The sequence below is a fragment of the Pygocentrus nattereri genome, chromosome 4 (genome assembly GCF_015220715.1).
Source record: "Pygocentrus nattereri isolate fPygNat1 chromosome 4, fPygNat1.pri, whole genome shotgun sequence".
Taxonomy (NCBI): Eukaryota; Metazoa; Chordata; class Actinopteri; order Characiformes; family Serrasalmidae; genus Pygocentrus; species Pygocentrus nattereri.
Window position 1 is genome coordinate 22,686,503 of NC_051214.1, and position 21,319 is coordinate 22,707,821.

Below are 21,319 nucleotides of genomic sequence, written 5' to 3' on the forward strand. Positions count from 1 at the left end.
TAAAAAAGCAAAGAAAACTCGCCTCTATTTTTCTTTTTTCTACAGCAAACGGGTTTTGGGCAGCAGGAGGCGGGCTTTACCGCTAGAGCCTGATGATTGATGGGCGAGCGAAGCAGCTCATTGGCTGTTCGCGCTCCCTGACGTCACGGACCTATATGAGGCGTCGTTTTAAACTCCTATAGCTCGAGTTTAAAAGCTCTTAAAATATAACAGAAGTGTTAAAATGCTTTATGCTGCCCTGTGTTCGGGAAATGATCGCATTATTTTACAGTAAAAGTGTTTAAGCATTTATAATCTATGATTTTGGTCAAATGCTCCACATCAACCCATTCATTTTGGACTCACTCGGGAGCGCCCTCTAGTGTTTGAGAAAACTTTAAGACGTTGGCGAGAGCGGTAATTCACCTCTCTACTAGGTCTCTGACGTATTGTAGCCTCTTAAACTCCTTGAGACCGCCGGTGGTTCGTAAACGCACTTCGTCATGTTCTTCATAACCTTCATACATTCGGAAGCTGGGCGTCGTGTGAGGCTGTAACTCTTCTTTCCAGTCAAATAGATGGTGATGTCATTTTAAACCCTTATAATAAAAGAAGCTGAACTCAAGTTTGTTTTTCTACTGAAAGTCGAGCCGTTTTTCCCCAAATCTGGGCTATAAACTATAAACAGACGGCGTCTCTTCAGTGATCTGTTCTGTAAACATTACTTTTATAAAATAACACAAAGAGCATCTGAGATTTTTTGGGTTTCAGCAGTAAATTGTAAGCATATAGTCATATGTGTAGATCATAAACACATTTTCTGTTAATTCGAGGGGCTTTTACAAACAAACAAACAAATAAATAAAATAAAATAAATTGCATTTATTTCATGCAGTTACTGAATAACGATTTGGTCACAAAAATTCAGATGGACAAACCAAAATGTGCTGTGGTGAAAAAGAGGTTAAATACTTTAATTTAATCAACAACAACAACTTAATAATGAGAACTTGTATGGCCTGATTTTTTTTACTCTTCTTTTCAGAATTCACAGTACATACCAAAAAAGAAAATGTAATGTATACAATCAAATTCAGTACACAGGCAGCAAGTTTGCAATATGCATTTATTAAATTTATTCAGAAAATAAATCTCAGTGTCATTTTCTGCGCTCCCATGAATTAAGATTAAGATGAATTGAGATTTCATTTATATTTGAAGGTGAATCATTAGTGCACTGAATACTGGAATCATATGCCTCCCATTTATGAAGCGCAGACCATTTTAACTGCCTCCAAGCTGTATCAACCCTGAAGCGGTTTTGGTGGATTCCTCCAGGGCCAGAAACCTGAGGAGCTTATGTTCAAAGTCTATGGGTCGGTCATGAGGGGGCCGATGCTTGTTGGTCATAGCAGAACCCAGATAACCAATGAGCTCGCAGGCCTCCTCGAACTGAGCCAGTTTCTTCTTGTACTTCTGCCGAGCGTATTCCGAGCTCTTAGGGTTGTATGCTGTGTGGAAAATGGCAAGAATTAACATTTTTAATTTATTTTAACCATGTATGAGATCTGAGAGCAAAGTGCACTCGAATAGAACAAAACAATGATCTCAGATTTGGCAAAGTAAGAGTCTCAGCCCCACATCTAAAGCTAGAGGGTTACCTTTCAGATTAAAGGCTAAGTAAAGCATTGCAGATCTCTTTGTGCTGAGGTAAGGGAACTTTGGCTTAAGGTTGCCCACTTCTGTCATGCCTTTGATGATGGCTTTTGCCACACCCTTGGACAGAGAATGCACATAAATAAGAGATGAAGCAGGTCATAACTGATTATAACAGAGCTGAATTGGAGCAGACCCTCCTCCTTTACTCTTTGTTCATGACAACTTGCTCTTAAAATAAACACAGTCATAGAGCAGAATGCACAATACCAACTCTAGAAACAGTCAGCATCTATGTACCTGTTCCAAGTAGCCAAGCATCGGTAAAGAAGTCAGATGTATTGGGTCTCCCACTGGTGGAAGTTTATGAGGGAGTTTCTGGTCCCAGTAAGTGTCAGGTGCCCTGTGAACAGTTTAAGATTACTATTATGATTAATCAATAACCCAGCAGTCACAGCAATTACAGTAATGTACAGATACTGGGCTGTTTCTATTTGCTGTGACTGCTGACCGTAGAAACTTGTTTTGTTTCTCCTCCGTCTCAAAGATGTAGATCTTCTCCCGATATTCCACAGCAAAGTCCAGGCTGCCACGTACCAGAGCTTCATACCTTCAGATAAAGAAGCAAAATTGTTAAAAATGAATAAGGATCATGGTACCGTTCAAAAGTTCACTGTTTAATGGTTGGAAATCAATGTTTTTAAACTGCAGACGAGTGTATATAAAATGATTCTTATAATGTGTGTCAGCTTAGATAATTAATAGGAAACTATGGAAACTGTAAACAAAAAGAAAGAAATTTTAGATGTGCCTGTAATTCTTTCGCAGAGGCAATATTGTGGCCTTTGAGGTAAACTTTACACCAAAACCCTACTAGGACAGTCGTGGGCCGGAGGTTAGCGAACCAGCCTTGTGACCGGAAGGTCGCCGGCTCGATCCCCTGAGCCGACAGCATGCGAATGACGTGCCCTTGAGCAAGACACCTCACCCCCAACTGCTCCCTGGGCGATGTGGATAGGGCTGCCCACTGTGCAAGTGTGCTCACTGGCCCTAGTGTGTGTGCTCACTAGTGTGTATGTGGTGTTTTACTGCATGGATTGTTTACATGCAGAGGTGAAATTTCCCCATAGTGGTATTAATAAGGGTCACTTCATCTTAAAGATCTTAAAATGGCTGAGAAAGCTGTATAAAATTGAGTATTAAGTTATACAATTAATACACAGAATCATTTAAAAATGTAAACCGAACCTCAAATCTCAAAAATAATATCAATCATTTATTTCATTATTTATTCACTTCTTGTTTGCACAATTCTGAAAGCTCTGAATAAACAACACACATTTATCATTTAACATGGGCATCTACAAAAGAGTCTGCCTACACATTAACTAGAAAGAAAAGGCAAAGCTTCATAGATGTTCAAATGGACATAACAGGTGAGATGTCTGCATAATACTCCACCTCCAGCATTCTAGCTTATTATATTGTACCTCTGCTGGCCATCTAGGTAGGTCACTGGGCAAAAGCCTTTCATTTCCACTTGCTGAGGGAAGCGACTTTTCACCTGGACTGCATTCAGCCTGCGGGGCAGAAGCTGAGGAGGGGGCAGTGGATGAGGGCACCCTGGAACCACAAACTGCTCCGGAGCCTCAAGGAACCTCTTTTATAATGAAGAACAGGACATAAAAGTGGTCGTGTGCCTTAGAGTGCTAATGTATACATTTATTTTATGCAGCATTGTGAGGTTATATCCCCTCCTGCCCACCTCGAGATACTCCCTAGAGGTCATTTTGTAGTAGCGGCCCCTGAACTCTGCAGCAAACTCCAGGGAGGTATTAAGGGAACAGTCCACTAGATGGCGATGGAGAGCCAGACTGACAGGACAATAGTGGCCAAACTCGCCCAGCCGAGACTGAAGCTCGTGTGGAGTAATACACAGGCGGTCTATGCTGGCAGCTTGACCTGAGGGAAAACAGATTTAATCATGAAAGGAATTAAATGGATTAAAACAGGTTGATTTGAATTCGTAAGGAAATGGGGGACAGGGAGGACGGGGGGGGGTTCCTCCACTGAAAACATGTGGCACATTATGAAGCGCACTGGATGACAATGGAGACCATGGGCTGTTAAGGAGCTGAAGTGTTACAACAAGCAAGAATGGGACCTCTTCCTCATTTTCTAAAGGAATACGTCAGGGGTGTCAAACTCAACCACTGAAAGGGCCGTATTAAAAAATCTCAACAAATCCGAAGGCCAGAGAATACTTATGTTTGTATTTCTGTTTTTAATTACATTTTGCAGTAACCTGAACTGGCTATTCAAAATACACCAAAACATCAACAGCAAAATACAGGCTCTTGCAGTAAACCTTGAAATATTACATGAACACTTGAAACATTTAAAAAAAAAAAACATTCTACATTGCAGCGCATGCTGGGGATTATAGTCCTGCACATTGTGAAACAGGCTAATATTAATTATTAATAGGCTAATCTTAATAAAATTTCATGCAACTTTGGATTGGGCCTTGTGTTTGACATATAGGGACTACATTGTCAAAAGGAAAGGTGACGTAACACAGTGGTAAACATGGCCCTTGTGCAAGCATGTAGATCCGTATGCGATCTTAGGGTTCTTACCTTTACGAATCCTCTCCAAGTAGATGTGGATATGCCTCATGCTTATCCGGGTTTCGTCTAGAACCCGATTCCATACCCACCACTTGCTTTTGTGCCCATTAACGGGAACCCAATTGTGATACTGCTGCCGGAAGTGCTGCCGAAGCGCCTCCACCTCCCGCTTATAGCAGGAATTCCGGATGTTCAGGATCTGAGGGCTATCGTGCATTGGATACGGCCTGCTAAACAGAAGAGGATGAGGACTTTACTATGCTTACAAGCTTTGTCATCACTGTAAGAGGAGGTGTTATAAGATAGGAATTATGAGCATAATGATTTGAACCTGTTGGGTTTCATTTTGTCTCCCAGGCCTCTCTTCAGCGCCTCCACTGTGTCCAACTGCAGCTCGATTACACGAACAGGAATGATGCTATGAGCCTCCATCAGATCGGCCTGCCGCTTAGTCATAGGAAAACCATCCAACACGTACCTGGAGAAAAAGTCAAATAACACACAAAACACGCTTATGTATGGAGTATGGAGCAAGCTTTTAACTTAAAGGAATGATTTGGTGAGAAATCATTTAAATTTAGACAATTTTCTACTTGCCCCAGATGTAATCAATCAGATGAGACACGTTTGTTGTCCAAATTTTGTTTAGTGTTCAACTTTTTTCAGTTTTGCACTGGAGAAAAGAGCCTAATGTTGCTACCAAACACTAAATAGTCACCCAAATCTTTTTGTTGGAAATGTGTCCCTAAAACTCCTCTAAATCCACTCAAACCACAACCACGTTTTTATTAAGGCTGTGTAGACCTTTAGGACACCTGTCTAAAATGGCTGCCACAGTGTTTAGGCTAAACAGTGAAGTTTTGTTAATTTACATAGATCGCAGTAAGTCATAATGTGTCCTAAACCAGGGATTCTCAAACATGTTTGCTTTCAAGGCCCATGTGTTTATTACTAGAAAGCATTAAGTCCCAAAAGAAAAAAATTATTTTTTTTGCTTAAAATGCCATTTTTGGGGAAATTTTCAGGACAGTTATGTTTGGTGCCAACCCCTGCTATACATGATGCTTATCAGTAAACAAAAGATAAACAAATTAGGCTAACATAACGCTGTTGTCGGAAGAAAACCTTGTATCTCCAAAATGGCAACTTTACAGGAGAAGCAAAAAACATGCTTTAGTTTTAATGTAAGTCAATGGAACCAGACATTTTTCCAAGTCGTTTTGGGTCAGTTTGTTTAAGTCCATTCATCACGAAATTTACAGACAATATAAAGACCAAATTATGCCAAAAATTGAAAAATGTCAAAAATGTAGATACGAAGTTTTCGCCCGACAGCAGTGATAAGCTTGTTTTATACCAGTAATCTGGCAGAATGGTAGTAGATTAAGTGGAATGTCGGGGGAGTGTGTTTTGTTTCTAGAGGCAAGGAGCAAAAAAACAATGAAGCTGCCTTTGTGCACCTTTTTTGCAGCACTTTACCATTTACAAAACGAATATTACCTTTTTTATTACTAAGTTATTAATTGCTTACAATGCATGTAAAAATATTCATGTTTTCTAAGACTTGTTAATAGGTTTTAATAGACACAATGCATGAGCAAAACACAATAATGCCAACATAAAAAGAAGTACTGAATAAAGATATGGCATAATGGCAATTTAAATGACATTTAATCATCTCATTCACCAGTTTTCTCTTGAATTACTACAACCCCAATTCCAGTGAAGTTGGGACGTTGTGTAAAACATAAATAAATACAGAATACGATGATTTGCAAAACCTTTTCAACCTATACTCAATTGAATACACTACAAAGACAAGATATTTAATGTTCAAACAGATAAACTTCATTGTTTTTTGCAAATATTCACTCATTTTGAATTTGATGCCTGCAACACGTTCCAAAGAAGTTGTGACAGGGGCAACAAAAGACTGGGAAAGTTGAGGAATGCTCAAAAAACACCAGTTTGGAACATTCCACAGGTGAACAGGTTAATTAGAAACAGGTGAATGTCATGATTGGGTATAAAGGGAGCCTCCCTGAAAGGCTCAGTCGTTCACAAGCAGGGATGGGGGGAGGTTCACCACTTTGTGTACAACTGTGTGAGCAAATAGTCCAACAGTTTAAGAACAACATTTCTCAATGTGCAATTGCAAGGAATTTAGGGATTTCAAGTGCAAGTTAAAACTCTGCCATGCAAAGCGAAAGCCATATATCAACAACACCCAGAAACGCTGCCGGCTTCTCTGGGCCTGAGCTCATCTGAGATGGACTGACGCAAAGTGGAAAAGTGTCCTGTGGTCTGACGAGTCCACATTTCAAATTGTTTTTGGAAATCATGGACGTCGTGACCTCTGGGCCAAAGAGGAAAAGGACTGTCTGGATTGTTATCAGCACAAAGTTCAAAAGCCAGTATCTCTGATGGTATGGGGGTGTGTTAGTGCATGGCATGGGTAACTTGCACATCTGTGAAGGCACCATTAATGCTGAAAGGTACATTCAGGTTTTGGAGCAACATGTGCTGCCATCCAAGCAACGTCTTTTTCAGGGACGTCCTGCTTATTTCAGCAAGACAATGCCAAGCCACATTCTGCACGTGTTACAACAGCATGGCTTCGTAGTAAAAGAGTGCGGGTACTAGACTGGCCAGCCTGCAGTCCAGACCTGTCTCCCATTGAAAATGTGTGGCGCATTATGACGCACAAAATGCGACAACGGAGACCCCGGACTGTTGAGCAACTGAAGTTGTACATCAAGCAAGGATGTGAAAGAATTCCACCTACAAAGCTTCAACAGTTAGTGTCCTCAGTTCACAAATGCTTATTGAGTGTTGTTAAAAGGAAAGGTGATGTAACACAGTGGTAAACATGCCCCTGTCCCAACTTCTTTGGAACGTGTTGCAGGCATCAAATTCAAAATGAGTGAATATTTGCAAAAAACTATAAAGTTTATTTAAGTTTATTTATTTAAACATTAAATATCTTGTCTTTGTAGTGTATTCAATTGAATATAGGTTGAAAAGGATTTGCAAATCATCGTGTTCTGTTTTTATTTGTTTTATACAACGTCCCAACTTCACTGGAATTTGGGTTGTACTTGAGAAAGGTCCTAAGAAAAAGTTCATGAAAGTTCAAGACTCATGACGTGTTCTTAACTGAAAGTGCAGATCTGTTAGCACCTTTGTGCTCTTGGGCGTGTACAGATTCTGTTCTTACTTAAGAACAAAACCCACAAAAAAGAAAAAAAAACATATTGGTGAATCTTTGTGAAAACTGCTTAAGTGGGTTTTAAGCAGACATTATTTCTTAGGCACAGATGGTGAGTGAAGCCCATTGATCTTTAATTTGATATCTAATATGACCAAACCTACTTGAAAGGAATGTCCGTTCTACATCTCAACTCTCCAGTATAGAAAACCTAATGTTGACTGTTATGCAGTTTAAAATGGTTCCTTACCCCCGTGTGCTGCAGACCAAGCTCATGAGGACCACCTCCAGGCACTGAATGGCCAGTTCATCGGGCACAGTCAGACCCTGGTGCAGGTGCTTCAGCATCTGGGTGGCCAGCTCTGTACTGCTCTGGGTATTGAGCACCATACGCATCACTTCTCCGATAGAGAGGCGAGCCAGACCGTACTCACGGGCAAACATGCGGGCGACTACCTCCACACGCCCCACATGCACAGAGACAGGAAATGCAGCTTTTATCTGCTTTGCACTGTACACACACCTTCAATGCCTTACAGTTTTTTACAAAATATTACAGACATCCATGCCTAGTTTTAAGCCTTGACTTCAGTTGGGCACTGACCTGTTGTTTTGCCAGATTTGGGTGGACCAATAATTGCGAGTTTGATGGGCAGGGAGGGGTTGGGCTTACGCTGCCGGAGGTATTTGATGGGGTTCAGCATGAAAGTGTTGCGTGTCTCTTTGGAGGCAAAGAAGTAAATGAAGTTGTGGAAGATGATGGGGAAGCTGGCATTGAGAGGACTCTGCACATGCTGCATCAGATCTCCCTCTGAATACTATCAAAACGCAAAAAAAGGAGAGTTATTAATAAATGCTACACACTATTACAATGTACAATGTAGAAGGCATTCACAGATGGGTGTGGGTTCGATTCCCCAGCCGGGTGACCAGGGTCCTTTCTGTGTGGAGTTTGCATGTTCTCCCCGTGTCTGTGTGGGCTTTCTACGGGTTCTCCGTTTTTCTCCCACAGTCAGGCCAATTGGACATGCTAAATTGCCCCTAGGTGTGAGTGAATGTATGTCTGTCTGTCTGCCCTGCGATGGACTGGCGACCTGTCCAGGGTGTATCCAGCATTGTGCTCAATGACCGCTGGCATAGGCTCCAGCAGTGAAATGCATATTTGTCATTCATCACACATTTGCAATAATTAGCATATTCCATTATAATTTTTTAACTGGCCAAATCAGCCATGTTTTAATTGGATTTTTTGCCTGTATGGGTTGCCTGTGGAGTCAAGTACCTGGAGAAGAATGTATATTATAGCCTAAACAGATGTATTACAACTCATAATTGGCAGTACATGTTAAGATGCTGTATTAGTGGCCAGATGTCAATCCTTGAACATTCAAAAGTAGGTTTAAAATTTAGATGAAATGTACAGGTGATAGAGTGTATCGTCACTAACCCGGACAGGGTCCCAGCATCCAAAAGCACTGTAGAACTTGTAAGAGGAGTGTAAGAGTTTTCGGGCAACACCATAGTTGATGGGACGACATTGCTGAAATAGAGCTTCCCTATTCTCCACCAAAGGCTGGACTTTCTGCTGTAGCTGGTAGTGCACAATGTGAGGCTTACGGCCCGCGTTAACTGTCAGACGAGGGATCTGGAGTTCAGCAAGAAGTTCCTGGAAGAAAGAAATATGTTTAGAATGGTTTTGTCAGCTAATCTGAAGCTTGTTGTTATAACTTAAAATGTAAGGTATAACTGGTCAAAGCTATTAAACACACTATATAGCCAAGTGACCATCAAACCTATATGAGCTTGTTGTACATTCCATTCCCAAACCATGGGCATTAACATGGCGTTTGCATGGTCTACCTGTCACGGTTGGCTCCTCCCAGTCCTGTCCATGTGCTCGTGTTTTGGTTTTGTAACTCCGCCCCTGATTGTTTTCACCTGTCCCTCATTGTTACGTGTATTTAAGCCCTGTGTTTGCCCCTTGCGTTTGCCAGTCTTTGTACCTTTGTAGATTTGTACCTGGTCTTTGTTTGTGTTGATTCAAGTCTTTGTCATGTCATACCCTAAATGTGTACGTGTCGGCTCATTGACCCTGGACTGTATTGACCACGACCCTGGATTTGCCCGTAATAAATCTCGCTTATCTCAGCGTGTGCGTCCGCCTCCTCGCTCCCCCTTACACTACCGCTTCATGACTCCTTCTATTTCACAATAATATCACAGTTGACAGATCTAGCACTGACTTGGCAAAGGTAGCATGCTATGGTAGATTTTTCACAATTTTGCTTCTAGTGTTTGCTTGATTTTATATACCTCTTAGCAAGGGTGTGGCTGAAACACCTTAATTTAGCAATTAGGAGGGGTGTCCTCATACCTTTGGCTATATAATGCATTTTCTATGGCTCTCATGACTGAAATTCTGTTTATTTATCTGCACAGTGAACTGCAAATATGGAAAAGAAATACACTGTACAGTGAACTATAATATAAAGTACAACTCCAACACACTGGATGCACCTATTGAATTAATTGAAATGTGAACACATCACAATTGGACTGAAAAGCTGCCTGGACTATTCATTATGACAGTCTTGGCTCAACTTTTCCTCTCTCCAAAATTCTTACCATCATCTTAGTGATGTTGTTTTCATCTGTGTCGAACCTCTCACCAATCTCCATCTCTAACCGCTCCTCTGCATTAGCCTCAGACTCTTCTTCCTCCACATCCTCCTCTTCCTCATAAGGAAACTCCAACAGCAGTGTGGCCTCCAGCTCTTGCTCCCAATCCTGCAGCTCTTCTTCCCCCTCCTCAACCTCCTCTTCATTCTCCTCTATTTCCTAAGGGAGAAAAGGGCATCAAGATCACATTAAAGCTCTGTTATAGTGTGCTCCTATGCTAGCAGTGAAAGCATTTCTTACTTTGATAGTTTTAAGTGTAAACTCAGCCATCAGTTCAGCTCTTCTTTGGGCAATGGCTTCATCCTGTGGACAGATGTCGACTCATACTTACTAAAAAACAGAAACTCAGAGAAGGGGAGAGTGAGGACAGGGCTTAAAATTGCTAATGTGAAGTTGCTAATGTACGTAAATGTGACTCTATACTATCTTTATCTCACAGTTTGTATTTTTTGAGTGAAATATTACATCAAAAATGATAAAGTACAGAAGTAAATAGAGCTGCATTATAAATTGCTTGAAAATCAGTATTGAATCACTGGCCTCAGCAATGGTAATGCATATAGCCACAATATTGAAATGATTTAAAAATAATTTTTTAAACCATGTGCCAAGCGCCTAACACCAAAGCAAGTCTTAAGAGCTCTGACAGCATTCTCACACCACCTCTTATGGCTCTCCTGATATTCAGGGTGTTCATGCCGCCTCTTGTGGTTCTTGTCAGTGCTCAGGCATCATTCCTACGCCACCTCCCTTTGGTTCTCATTAGCACTCAGTGCTCAAGGGTTCAGGCATCATCTTCATGCCACTTCCCACAGCTCTCGTTAGAGCTCAGGATTCAGGCACCATTGTTATGCTTCTTCCTATGGCTGTCATTGGGGCTCAGACTCAGGCTTTGTCTTCATATCACTTTCCACGGCTCTTGTCAGTGCTTGGACACTGTTCTCATACAACTTCCACCGGAACTCGTTGGTGCATGGACTCATTGTTTGACTCTACTCTTGTTGGATGCTCAGAAAACATCCTCACTCTGCTTCCCCCACTCTCATCAGATGTTCAGGCACCTTCCTCAAACCACTTCCTCCGTCCCTTGATGGCGCTTGGGGTTCAGGCACCATCTTCATGCCACTTTGCACAGCTCTTGTTGGAGCTCAGGCACCATTGTTATGCTGCTTCCTGAATCCTCATGTCACTTTCCACTGCTCTTGTCAGTGCTTGTGCACTGTTCCCATACCACTTACAGCAGATCTCACTGATACTTGGTCACCGTCCTAAAGCTGCTTCCCATGGCTCTGGCGCCTGGCACAAACCAATTTTACCACATGCTCACCAATTCATTTCTGATTCTATAAATAAATTAATTCTAGAAAAGCTGAGCAGAAAGAACCCCTAGATTACCAGCTCCAAATTATTATCTTTCATGTTCCACATTTTTAGCTCTGATATTCTCTCACAACTCTCACAAATATCTTCCTGCTTCTGCCCCTTCTCACCCTTATTTTGCTGCGTAGCTCTTTGAGCAGCTGTTTCTGCTCTTTCTTTCTGTCATGCCTGTCCCTCCAGTGGGCAAGTCGTGGTGGGAGCAGGCGTTTCACCACTTGCGTCACCTCTAGCGTCATGTCCACCACAGCATCAGGGTATAAGTGATGCTCTGCTAGAAAGGACACCTCCTCTGGATTCTGAGGAAAGCCCTCCAGAATAAACCCAGTGGATCTGAGAGCAAGAGAAAATGAAGATCTGTACACACTTCATACATGTGCCTTTGTAAACTGTGTGTAATGATGTGTACGCAACAGTTTACTTGTATGGCTCTTGATTCCACAGCTGTGGCAGAACCATCTCCATAATCTCCTGCGGCAGCGGTTCTCCATCCGACAGATATGACTTTATGGCTTCTTCCTCATCCGTCAGGACTGGATTCTCCTACACACCAAAACAAAATCTGGTATTAGTGGGGAAATTGGCAAATAGCTCTGTGTGATCACTGTTATCAGTAAGACTTCCTTTTGGCTGACCTCATTTTCTGGTTCAGTAGGGAGTTCTGTGGAGCTGGCCTGCGCTTGTTGCTGCAGCAGAGCCTGCAGCTCCTCAGATGGCTCTTCAGGGGGTTCCAGTTCATCAGAGTATGGCACATGGCTTTGAGTCTTCGCTAATATCAGCTCTTGGAGCCGCTCCCGAAACTGGATATGGAAAATACCCAGCTGCCGAGCTAGCCAGCGGCCATGTGTGGTCTTTCCTGAGCCCCGTACTCCCAACTGGAAGATACGCAGGGCAGGAGGCTAGGGAGTCAAAAAACAAAGTAAACTGTGTGAATACACACATTTTCATTATAAAACACATTTAATACACCAATAACTGACTGAAGTTTGTCCAAAAGAATCCAGACACGCAGGTTAGATAGGAAGGTAGTAGGTCGTTCAGAGAGTACAAAACCAGACACATCCTTAAATGCTTATTCATAGCATAATGATCACCAGCAAAAAAACCCGAATAAAAATACCATTCATAACATGATTATGAACAGAGAAGCATATAAAATGAAAATATGAATAATTCACAATTTTATCAAGAGCAGTTCATTCAAATGTTTAACTGCTGCAGTCAAAATACCTCCTTAGTCATGCGGCTGAACAATTTGGTAATTACAATCATTTATTCAATAAAAAGCCAAAAGCATGGTACATTCTGGAGCAGTGTCAAATGAGCCTAAGTTCACCGTAAAGCCCCCAGCACTGTGAAGCACTGGAACTATGTTCTCTGGAGTGACAGAGCATCACTGAATGTCTTTGGGATGAGTTGGAGTGGAGTTTGTGATCCAGAACTAATCATCCAGTATCTGTACCTGACCTACTTATGCTTTTCTAGCTGAATGTAAACAAACCCTACAGCATTTTTTTCAAAATCTAGTGTAAAGCCTTCTCAAAGGAGTAGATTTAGGTGTCTACAAACTTTTGACTTTAAATCACATTTATTTCAGTGGTCCCATGACCACCATATGTACATGTCTAACACATTTCTAAATACGGTAACACTTTACTGTAGGGTACTGTTTAAAAGTCTACGTGACACCTACATAATCTTTTCATGACGACTGACATAACACTACATAAATGTTTACAACAGTTTATTCCAATAGGCAACATGTCATTAGGGGTACGTTACCTAAATGATCAACAGTGGCAAATGTCATGTTTATAGCGTATGACGTCTGTTGGAGTAAGCATTCATGAATATTTATGTGGGGCTATGTCAGTTGTCATGACAAAGCTATGTACTTGTCATGTAGCCTTATGAACAGTACCCTGTAGTAAAGTGTTACCCGAAATACTAACCTAAAGAAGTCTTGACTTCAGTATAGAAGAAGCACACCTAATATTCTGTAGCCATGCTGCACACAGGGGTGGGCTAGCCTACTCAGTGGTTTTAGTTTTAGTTTTAAGTAGTTTTTCGGGTTTCACAATAGCATTAGAGGGTACTACACCATCCCATGAAATAACTGTTTGTTGCTTGCAACATATAACCTACGATAGAACAGTCTTTAACAGGATGATCCAACAGACTTTCAAACACAGTGTGTTTGTTTGTGCTGTACGTGAGCTGTTTTTCTCAAGCCCTGTACTTCCAGCTGGAAGAGTAACAGAGATTAGACAGGGATTACATCGAGTAGTAACAGAGATTACATTGAAACTGTTCCTACCTTCAATAGTTGAGTGGATGTAACATAACATGCTGGGTCCTGCAGGAACTTCTCACGTGCCTCAGCGCTGGACAAGTAGTAGACTTTCTCCCTGTACTTGGCCGCAAATTCATCCCTGCATGGAACCAGAGTGCCCTTCTCCCTTAGCACCACTGGGCAGTACTCCTTAGTGACCCCGAACCATCTTTTAGTTTCTTTTACCTCCTATTAGCAACACAGAGATGCAATCTGATTGGAATGCCCTTTGTGAATGTCTAGTATGCGTTAGTTCTAGATGTGCGCTAACCTCTGCCTCTTCAGCCTCATCTTCTTCTGCCATATCAGTCTCCAGCTCAGCCACCGCCTGTGCATCCTCCTCTTCTTCATCCTGGTCCACGCTGGACATCTCCCAGGCCCCATACTTAAATGGTTCTGCAAGATAAGTCAGAAACAGGAATCTCCTTTAGCTCTTTAGTGGAGATTTTAGTCTGGAACAAAAAAAATATATTGTAAAAACCAATTTCCAAAAAAAGTTGGAATGCTGTGCAAAATGTAAATAAAAACAAAATGCAATGATGTGTAAATCATTTAAACCTTACATTTAATTGAAAATATAAAATTGAAAAAATGCCCATTTTGAATTTGATGCCAACAACATATTAGAAAAAAGCACTGCATTAAAAACAGACAGGATTCTGTAGTGGAAATCACTGCATGGATTCAGAAACACTTCTGAAAACCACTGTCTGTGAAAACAGTCACTGCATCCCCAAATGCTAATTAAACCTCTTAAACGCAAAGAAGAAACCAAATATAAACAGGATCCAGAAACACTGCTGCCTTCTCTGGGCCCGAGCTCATTTAAAATGGACTGAGATGAGGTGGAAAAGTGTTCTGTGGTCTGACAAATCCACATTTGAAATTCTTTTTGGAAATCATGGATACTGTGTCCTCCGGGCTAAAGACCACTCAGCTAGTTATCAGTACACAGTTCAAAAGCCAGTATTCATGATGGTATAGGGGGCATTAGTGTACATGGCATGGGTAATGTGCACATCTGTGAAGGCACTATTAATGCTGAATGATATATACGTGTTTTGGCAACATATGCTGCCATCCAGACGACGTCTTTTTCAGGGAAGGCCTTGATTATGTCAACAAGACAATGTTAAACCACACTCTGCATGTATTACAACAGCATGGCTCCATATTAAAAGAGCCCAGGAGCTAAACTGACCTGCCTGCAGTCCAGACCTGTCACCACTGATAACATTTGGCACATTATTAAATGAAGAGACCCCAAAATGTTCAGCAGCTGAAATCCTGTGTCAAACAAGAACAGGAAAACATTTTACTTTCAAAACAACAGTCCTCAGTTCCCACTTACAGTGTTGTTAAAAGAAGAGGTGATGAAACACAGCTGTAAACAGGCCCCCGTCCTAACCTTTTTGGAACATGTTGTTGGCATCAAATTTAAAATTGGCATATATATTTTCAAAAAACTATAACATTTCTCAGTATCAACATCTGACATATTGCCTTTCTTCTAGTTTCCTTTACAAATGTGGTTTAAATGATTTGCATATCTTTGCATTCTATTTTGATTTACATTCTGCACAGCGTCCCAACTTTTTTGAAAACTGGGTTGAATATATGCTTAGAGAAAGTCCACATACGCTCCATTTGGTCAACCATTTCCTGAAGAAGGTCCTGTGGGTTCTGGTTGGCGATATCCAGTATAGCATAGCTGCAATTGATAGAGGGCTCCATGCTCTCCCAGTCCTGCATAAACTTCCTCACCTGCAGCTCATAAGCCTTCATCTCTGGACCAGGAGGATAGCTTTGCTCCCAAGCAGCAGGCAACGTCACCTCTATACAACACATCAACACATCATATGAGACCGGAAATTGCAGAAATGCTGTTACCTGACATTAAACAGAGTAAGAGTGAGGATGTTTGCTTTGGAGGTGTCAGAGAGAAAGAAAGCGTCAATGAAAAGTAGACATATGAGTCAAGTGAAACCAGGCCTCATAGGCCCTGTACTGTAATCAATCAAAAAGCTTTGTGTACATCAAAACACTCAGCATTGTCCTCTGCATGAAAAGGTTATCAATGACAGAGCCTTTGCATCATATATGTGCACAGAACGTATTGAAAATAAAATCTACATAAATGTACAAATTTACAAATCAGTGAGTCCCTGAGTCCCAGGATCCTAAATATGCCAAGCTGTAACATTAACAATAATGTTATTAGTACCAGTCCCATCAGACTCCTCAGGTACAGCTGCCAGTGTGGAAAGAGCGCTGCTATTCTGCACATCCTCTTCTGAGCCCAGAACAAGCTGCCTAAATGGAATACAGAAGCACAGCAAGTGATATAAAATTGGACCTTTCACAGGCTACTTTCTGGCTGGACTCTATAGGTCTTAGCAAGTCAAACTGACTGTGTATCTTGGCTCTTCGCCGCTTTCTGTCTCTGTTCCTCCTTCAGACGGGCAAGGACAGCCGCATCCACTACCTCCTTGTTCTGCTCATAGATCCGTCTCAGTATTGTTCTTGCTGTAACAACCAACATCCAAACCAAATTACACCATGTTATTTAATTATTTAATTTTAAGCCTGGATTATTTTATACCACCATCAAGATTAACTCCAACCCAGTCACTGAAGTCAGGGGTGGGGAACTCTTGAAGGGCTGGATTCCTGCACAATTTAGTGATCTTCCTCCTCAAACACACTTGAGCCAACTCATCAGTTAATTAACAGGTTTAGCCAGAGTGCTAAAGCTGGGGGAAAAAAAATAAAACGAAACTATGCTTGACTCCCACCATCAGCCTCCCACCACTTACTTAAGTCATCAGCAGCGTGGGACCACAAAGCTTCTGAGCTTGGTAGTCCATTAAAGAATAGCTTTGCAATACACTTAAAGTCAGACACAGTGTGAGAAGGTAGGAATATGCATGACAAACAAATAATCAAACGTTCTCACTCTGCTCATCGTTGTCTGTCAGACAGAACAACACGTCAGGCATGAGGTCATGCTGCAGCTCCTGAATAGCTGCCACCTGTGCTTTGTTGGAGGGGAAGTTGTCCAGCACCCAGCCTCGTTTAAACTCTCTATTTAAACCCTCTGCCTCAATCTAAAGCAACAAAAAGACAAATTACAGTCAAATACAATGTCAATAAAACACTATCCATCAAAAGTTTGGGGAAACATAGCTTGAAATTAATTTAAAAATAAGGCCAATTTCTTTGCAATATACACTATATTGCCAAACGTATTCACTCACCCATCCAAATCACTGAATTCAGGTATTCCAATCACTTCCATGGCCCCAGGTGTATAAAACCAAGCCCCTAGGCCTGCATACTGCTTCTACAAACATTAGTGAAAGAATGGGTCGCTCTCAGGAGCTCAGTGAATTCCAGCGTAGTACCGTAATCAGACGCCACCTGTGGAACACTAGAGCAGTGTGATGTGTTCTCTGGAGTGACCAATCATGCTTCTCTGTCTGGCAAACGGTACTTGTCTGACTGCATTGTGCCAAGTGTAAAGTTTGGTAGAGGGTTGATTATGGTGTGGGGTTGTTTTTCAGGAGTTGGGCTCGGCCCCTTAGTTCCAGTGAAAGGAACTCTTAATGCTTCAGCTCCAAGAGATTTTGGACAATTTCTTGCTCCCAACTTTGTGGGAACAGTTTGGGGACGGCCCCTTCCTGTTCCAACATGACTACGCACCAGTGCACAAAGCAAGGTCCATAAAGACATGGATGAGCCAGTTTGGTATGGAAGAACTTGACTGGCCTGCACAGAGTCCTGACCTCAACCTGATAGAACACCTTTGGGATGAATTAGAGCGGAGACTGTGAGCCAGACTTTCTCGTCCAACATCAGGGTCTGACCTCACAAATGCGCTTCTGGAAGAATGGTCAAAAATTCCCATAAACACACTCCTAACCCTTGTGGATAGCCTTCCCAGAAAAAGTGGAAGCTGTTATAGCTGCAAAGGGTGGGCCAACATCATATTAAACCCTATGGATTAAGAATGGGATGTCACTCAAGTTCATATGCGTGTGAAGGCAGACGGGCAAATACTTTTGGCAATATAGTATGCTTTTAATAAAGGTTTGGAAAAGAAGACTGTCAAATAATTATTATTTATTTTATTTTACAAATAAAATTATTTAGAAAAACCCATTTTTCATACCAGGAGGACACTTTGATGAACATGAACATGACAATTTACCAAAAGTATTAGTAAACAGATGTTTAACATTAAAAAAACCTTTAACAGGCAGTGTATGTATTTCAGTTATTCTGGAAGTTTTTCCTTTATGAAAGGACAGACTTTCAAGCAGCCTACCTCTATGATCTTCTTTTGCAGGAGTTCCACATACATGTCCTCTGGGGGTTCTACAGAAGCCTGCTCTGCCTCTTTTATGGCCTCTTCTACCAGAGCTCGTACCACTGGGTGATCTTCAGTCACCTCCTTTTCTGCAGTGACAACCACAGCAGCAAAGTGTCTCACATGACATTGATGACAATCAAAGCCATAAGTTATAAGCTTAGAGTTTTCAGTCCTTTGCTTGTACTGTCTAAAATGTAGAACTTAAAAAGGACTTCAACAGATGTTTTTAAATGTCTGCATAGATCTATCACTGAGATGTAAATAAATGCATTTAGAGTGGTCTGATGGGAAATAGACATATGGACTTGGATTATGGGTGTCTATATTGCAAACAGCTTGTCTCAAAATCACTATAAAAGATGTCAGGAATCAGACAGTGTATACATAACCATTTCATGTAATAAGTGTATTTCACATCAACGATTAAACTGTGCATATATTTTGAAAAATCGGTTCACCATTAAAAATGAGAGGTTCGCTCAACTCAGACTCCTTAGTTGAGTCAAAAGTTCTCTTAATGTTTCAGTTCAGCATCTCAGTTTGGTAAATAAAATTAACTTATTTTTTATACTCAATTTCCCCACCAGCCAGGACTCTTTCCATCACGCAATCCTGCTAGACATCTTTTCTTCATGAGTTCTCACTTATGGTTGGCTGTGGCATCACTGGGGCTCAAACTCACAACCTCCTCTTGGGGTAACGGCTTAGTCCTTAGTACTTCAGCACTCAGGAACACAAGAAGCAGCTTTTGTGTCTACAGATGTTTAAAACACTGGAGAAAATATTTATTGTTTTAACTTTAAAGCCTGGCATCATCTCATGTCGTCTAAGTGTCTAATAATTCATCCCAACATCAGGTTGTGAGTTTGAATCTCAGCAATACCATAGCCGTCCATATCTGGAAGCCCAGAAGGACAATCTACCAGATAAGACTGTGTGATAGAAGGAGCGCCAGCTAGTGGGGGAACTGAGTAAAAAAAACTTAAATTCTGTTTGTTTATCTAACTGAGATGCAGACCTGGAAACAGTACCTGGGAGAACTTTTGACTCAACTAAGGCCTGAGTTGGGTGAACTCTGGTATTCTCAGGTTGAGTCACCTCAAGAAAAGCCACGTAATCAGTTAATATAGAATTTTAAGTTGAGCTGACCTCTCATTTTTCACAGTGTGGCACTGTCCTTTAAAGGGGGTGAGGCTACTGTATTCTAACAGACAAGTAGGTGTCTGATCTGTCCAGGTATCACTGTGGTATTCAGCAGATCATAAATCATACACAAGATATCCTCTCTTTATTTTATACACATCAATATATTCTACACTTTACCCTCCCTGTATATTCCGCTGGTTGGCAATGGAGCCGCTTCTATGGAGGAAAACAGCAGGTCATGCAAATCAAATATCGCTCTGCAAATAAAATAAGTGGGAAAAAAATCCAAAGCATTTTAATGTTTCACTCACCAGAACCAACCTCTTCAGTCTGTCCATCCTCTTTGAGCTTGTCTTCTGTATCACCTACAGAAAAAGCTCCAGTTTATTGTGCAAGCAGTGCACAATTTCTTTAGAAAGTTTTGGTTTTGAAGCTCTTTTCAGTTCTTCTAGTTGGCTTCTAACAGCCACGCCCCTAATTTGTCTTAATCCTTTAACCCCTCTATTTAGTGAGCTCTCACCAGGACTATACGCGCCATCTAGCTCCATCTGAGCCTTGACCTTCTCCAGGGCTGTAGTAATCGCATCCTGACGCACTTTCTCCAGCATTTCTTGCCTGACCTTGTCTACAACCGGTTCCATCTGCTTCTTCAAATCCACCAGCACTGCCCCATAACGCTTAGCCAATAGCGCACTCAGAGTGCTCTTTCCAGAGCACGGTGGCCCAATCACGGCCACTTTACAAGGTGGGCGTGGCAGGGGCGGGAGCAGGTACCCTCTTGGATTCACCATGAACTTCTGTAAAGCCTCTTGAGTGGACAGGATGTACACCTTATCCAGGAAACTGGTACAAAAGAACAGCAAAAATGCCATAAATAGTTCTGTGAAACTACAATACAACTGCACCTTATTCCTAAAATGATAGTTTGGCAAAATAATTACAATAGTCAAATTTAAGGACAACTGCATGAACAAGATGCCTGCTACTACTGTTCATATAGACATATACAAAAGTTTGTGCACCCCAATCAAATGACATTTAGTTGATTTTCTAAGTGAAAATAAGTTAAAACATTAAACGTGGCCTGTACAAAAGTTATGGCACATTTCATATTTTATGTTTTGCACTATCCAATATGGTAAAATCAGCGAACAAATAGAAATCATGCACTAAAATGTGCACAAAATGGCACATTTGCTCTCTGTATTATGTGTATATGATGTGTTAACTAATTTTAACTTAGAAATTCATCATTTGACCAGAAGTGTTCAAGCTTTTGCAGCTTCGCTTTGGTCTGTTTTTATAGATAACACTATATCATACAGTGTCAACAATCATGGTAACACCTTACTGTAAGATAGCGCCCATAAGGCTACGTCACACCTACATTCGTCATGACAGCCGACATTAACCTATACAAACATTTCTAAATGCTTATTCCGATACACATTATTTGTCATAATTTTTGTGCCAGATTTTACATTAGTTTGTGATGTGATACTTTCTGGGGTGAATGGCATAGACTGTGCAGCTCAGTGTATGTCACAGTGACTGATAGTAGTGCTGATAATATGATCCAGCTTGGTTAAATGAAAGTAAGCAATTTCTGTGGCTCTTTACTTAAAGTAAGTTTCACTGTGCCATTTGTAAGATTTAATCTATGTCCCATTATCAGCATTATGTCACTACAAAGTCAGTTATTATGTCATTTACCCCAAAAATATCATGACATAAGCCAATAACAGGTGCTATATCACCTGACATCAAAATTGACAAAAGCAACATAACAGAAGATTGGAATTGGCCTTTATAAATGTTTATGCAAGTGTATGTTATTAAGACTTATGAACGCTGTCCCACAATAAATTGTTACCGAAACCAGATAAGGGTAACACTTTCTATGAATGTCACATGTGTAAGCATCTATAAACACATTCATA

At 41.2% G+C, this 21,319-nt stretch overlaps 1 protein-coding gene across 4 annotated transcripts in view; it reads right to left on the reverse strand.

The window, feature by feature from the left end:
* Positions 1-1,088: 1,088 nt before the first annotated feature.
* The window catches only part of ak9 (adenylate kinase 9), a 33,809-nt gene continuing 13,578 nt past the window's right edge, over positions 1,089-21,319 (reverse strand). For 2 of the 4 annotated variants that reach the window (XM_017719891.2, XM_037537574.1), the window contains exons 12-37: positions 19,900-20,222; positions 19,691-19,744; positions 19,557-19,595; positions 18,189-18,319; positions 16,818-16,968; positions 16,273-16,387; positions 16,086-16,174; positions 15,502-15,696; positions 14,133-14,257; positions 13,847-14,050; positions 12,165-12,428; positions 11,951-12,072; positions 11,643-11,862; positions 10,393-10,455; positions 10,099-10,311; positions 8,921-9,139; positions 8,078-8,291; positions 7,724-7,925; positions 4,597-4,743; positions 4,275-4,495; positions 3,401-3,597; positions 3,126-3,295; positions 2,147-2,245; positions 1,936-2,038; positions 1,641-1,755; positions 1,089-1,490 (exon numbers count right to left, since the gene is read on the reverse strand). In XM_017719891.2, coding sequence (XP_017575380.2) covers positions 1,264-1,490; positions 1,641-1,755; positions 1,936-2,038; positions 2,147-2,245; positions 3,126-3,295; positions 3,401-3,597; positions 4,275-4,495; positions 4,597-4,743; positions 7,724-7,925; positions 8,078-8,291; positions 8,921-9,139; positions 10,099-10,311; positions 10,393-10,455; positions 11,643-11,862; positions 11,951-12,072; positions 12,165-12,428; positions 13,847-14,050; positions 14,133-14,257; positions 15,502-15,696; positions 16,086-16,174; positions 16,273-16,387; positions 16,818-16,968; positions 18,189-18,319; positions 19,557-19,595; positions 19,691-19,744; positions 19,900-20,222 — 4,222 coding nt within the window. In that variant the 3' untranslated portion in view covers positions 1,089-1,263. The remainder of the gene's footprint in view (positions 1,491-1,640; positions 1,756-1,935; positions 2,039-2,146; positions 2,246-3,125; positions 3,296-3,400; positions 3,598-4,274; positions 4,496-4,596; positions 4,744-7,723; positions 7,926-8,077; positions 8,292-8,920; positions 9,140-10,098; positions 10,312-10,392; positions 10,456-11,642; positions 11,863-11,950; positions 12,073-12,164; positions 12,429-13,846; positions 14,051-14,132; positions 14,258-15,501; positions 15,697-16,085; positions 16,175-16,272; positions 16,388-16,817; positions 16,969-18,188; positions 18,320-19,556; positions 19,596-19,690; positions 19,745-19,899; positions 20,223-21,319) is intronic. The other 2 variants (XM_017719892.2, XM_017719893.2) reach the window with 2 other exon arrangements.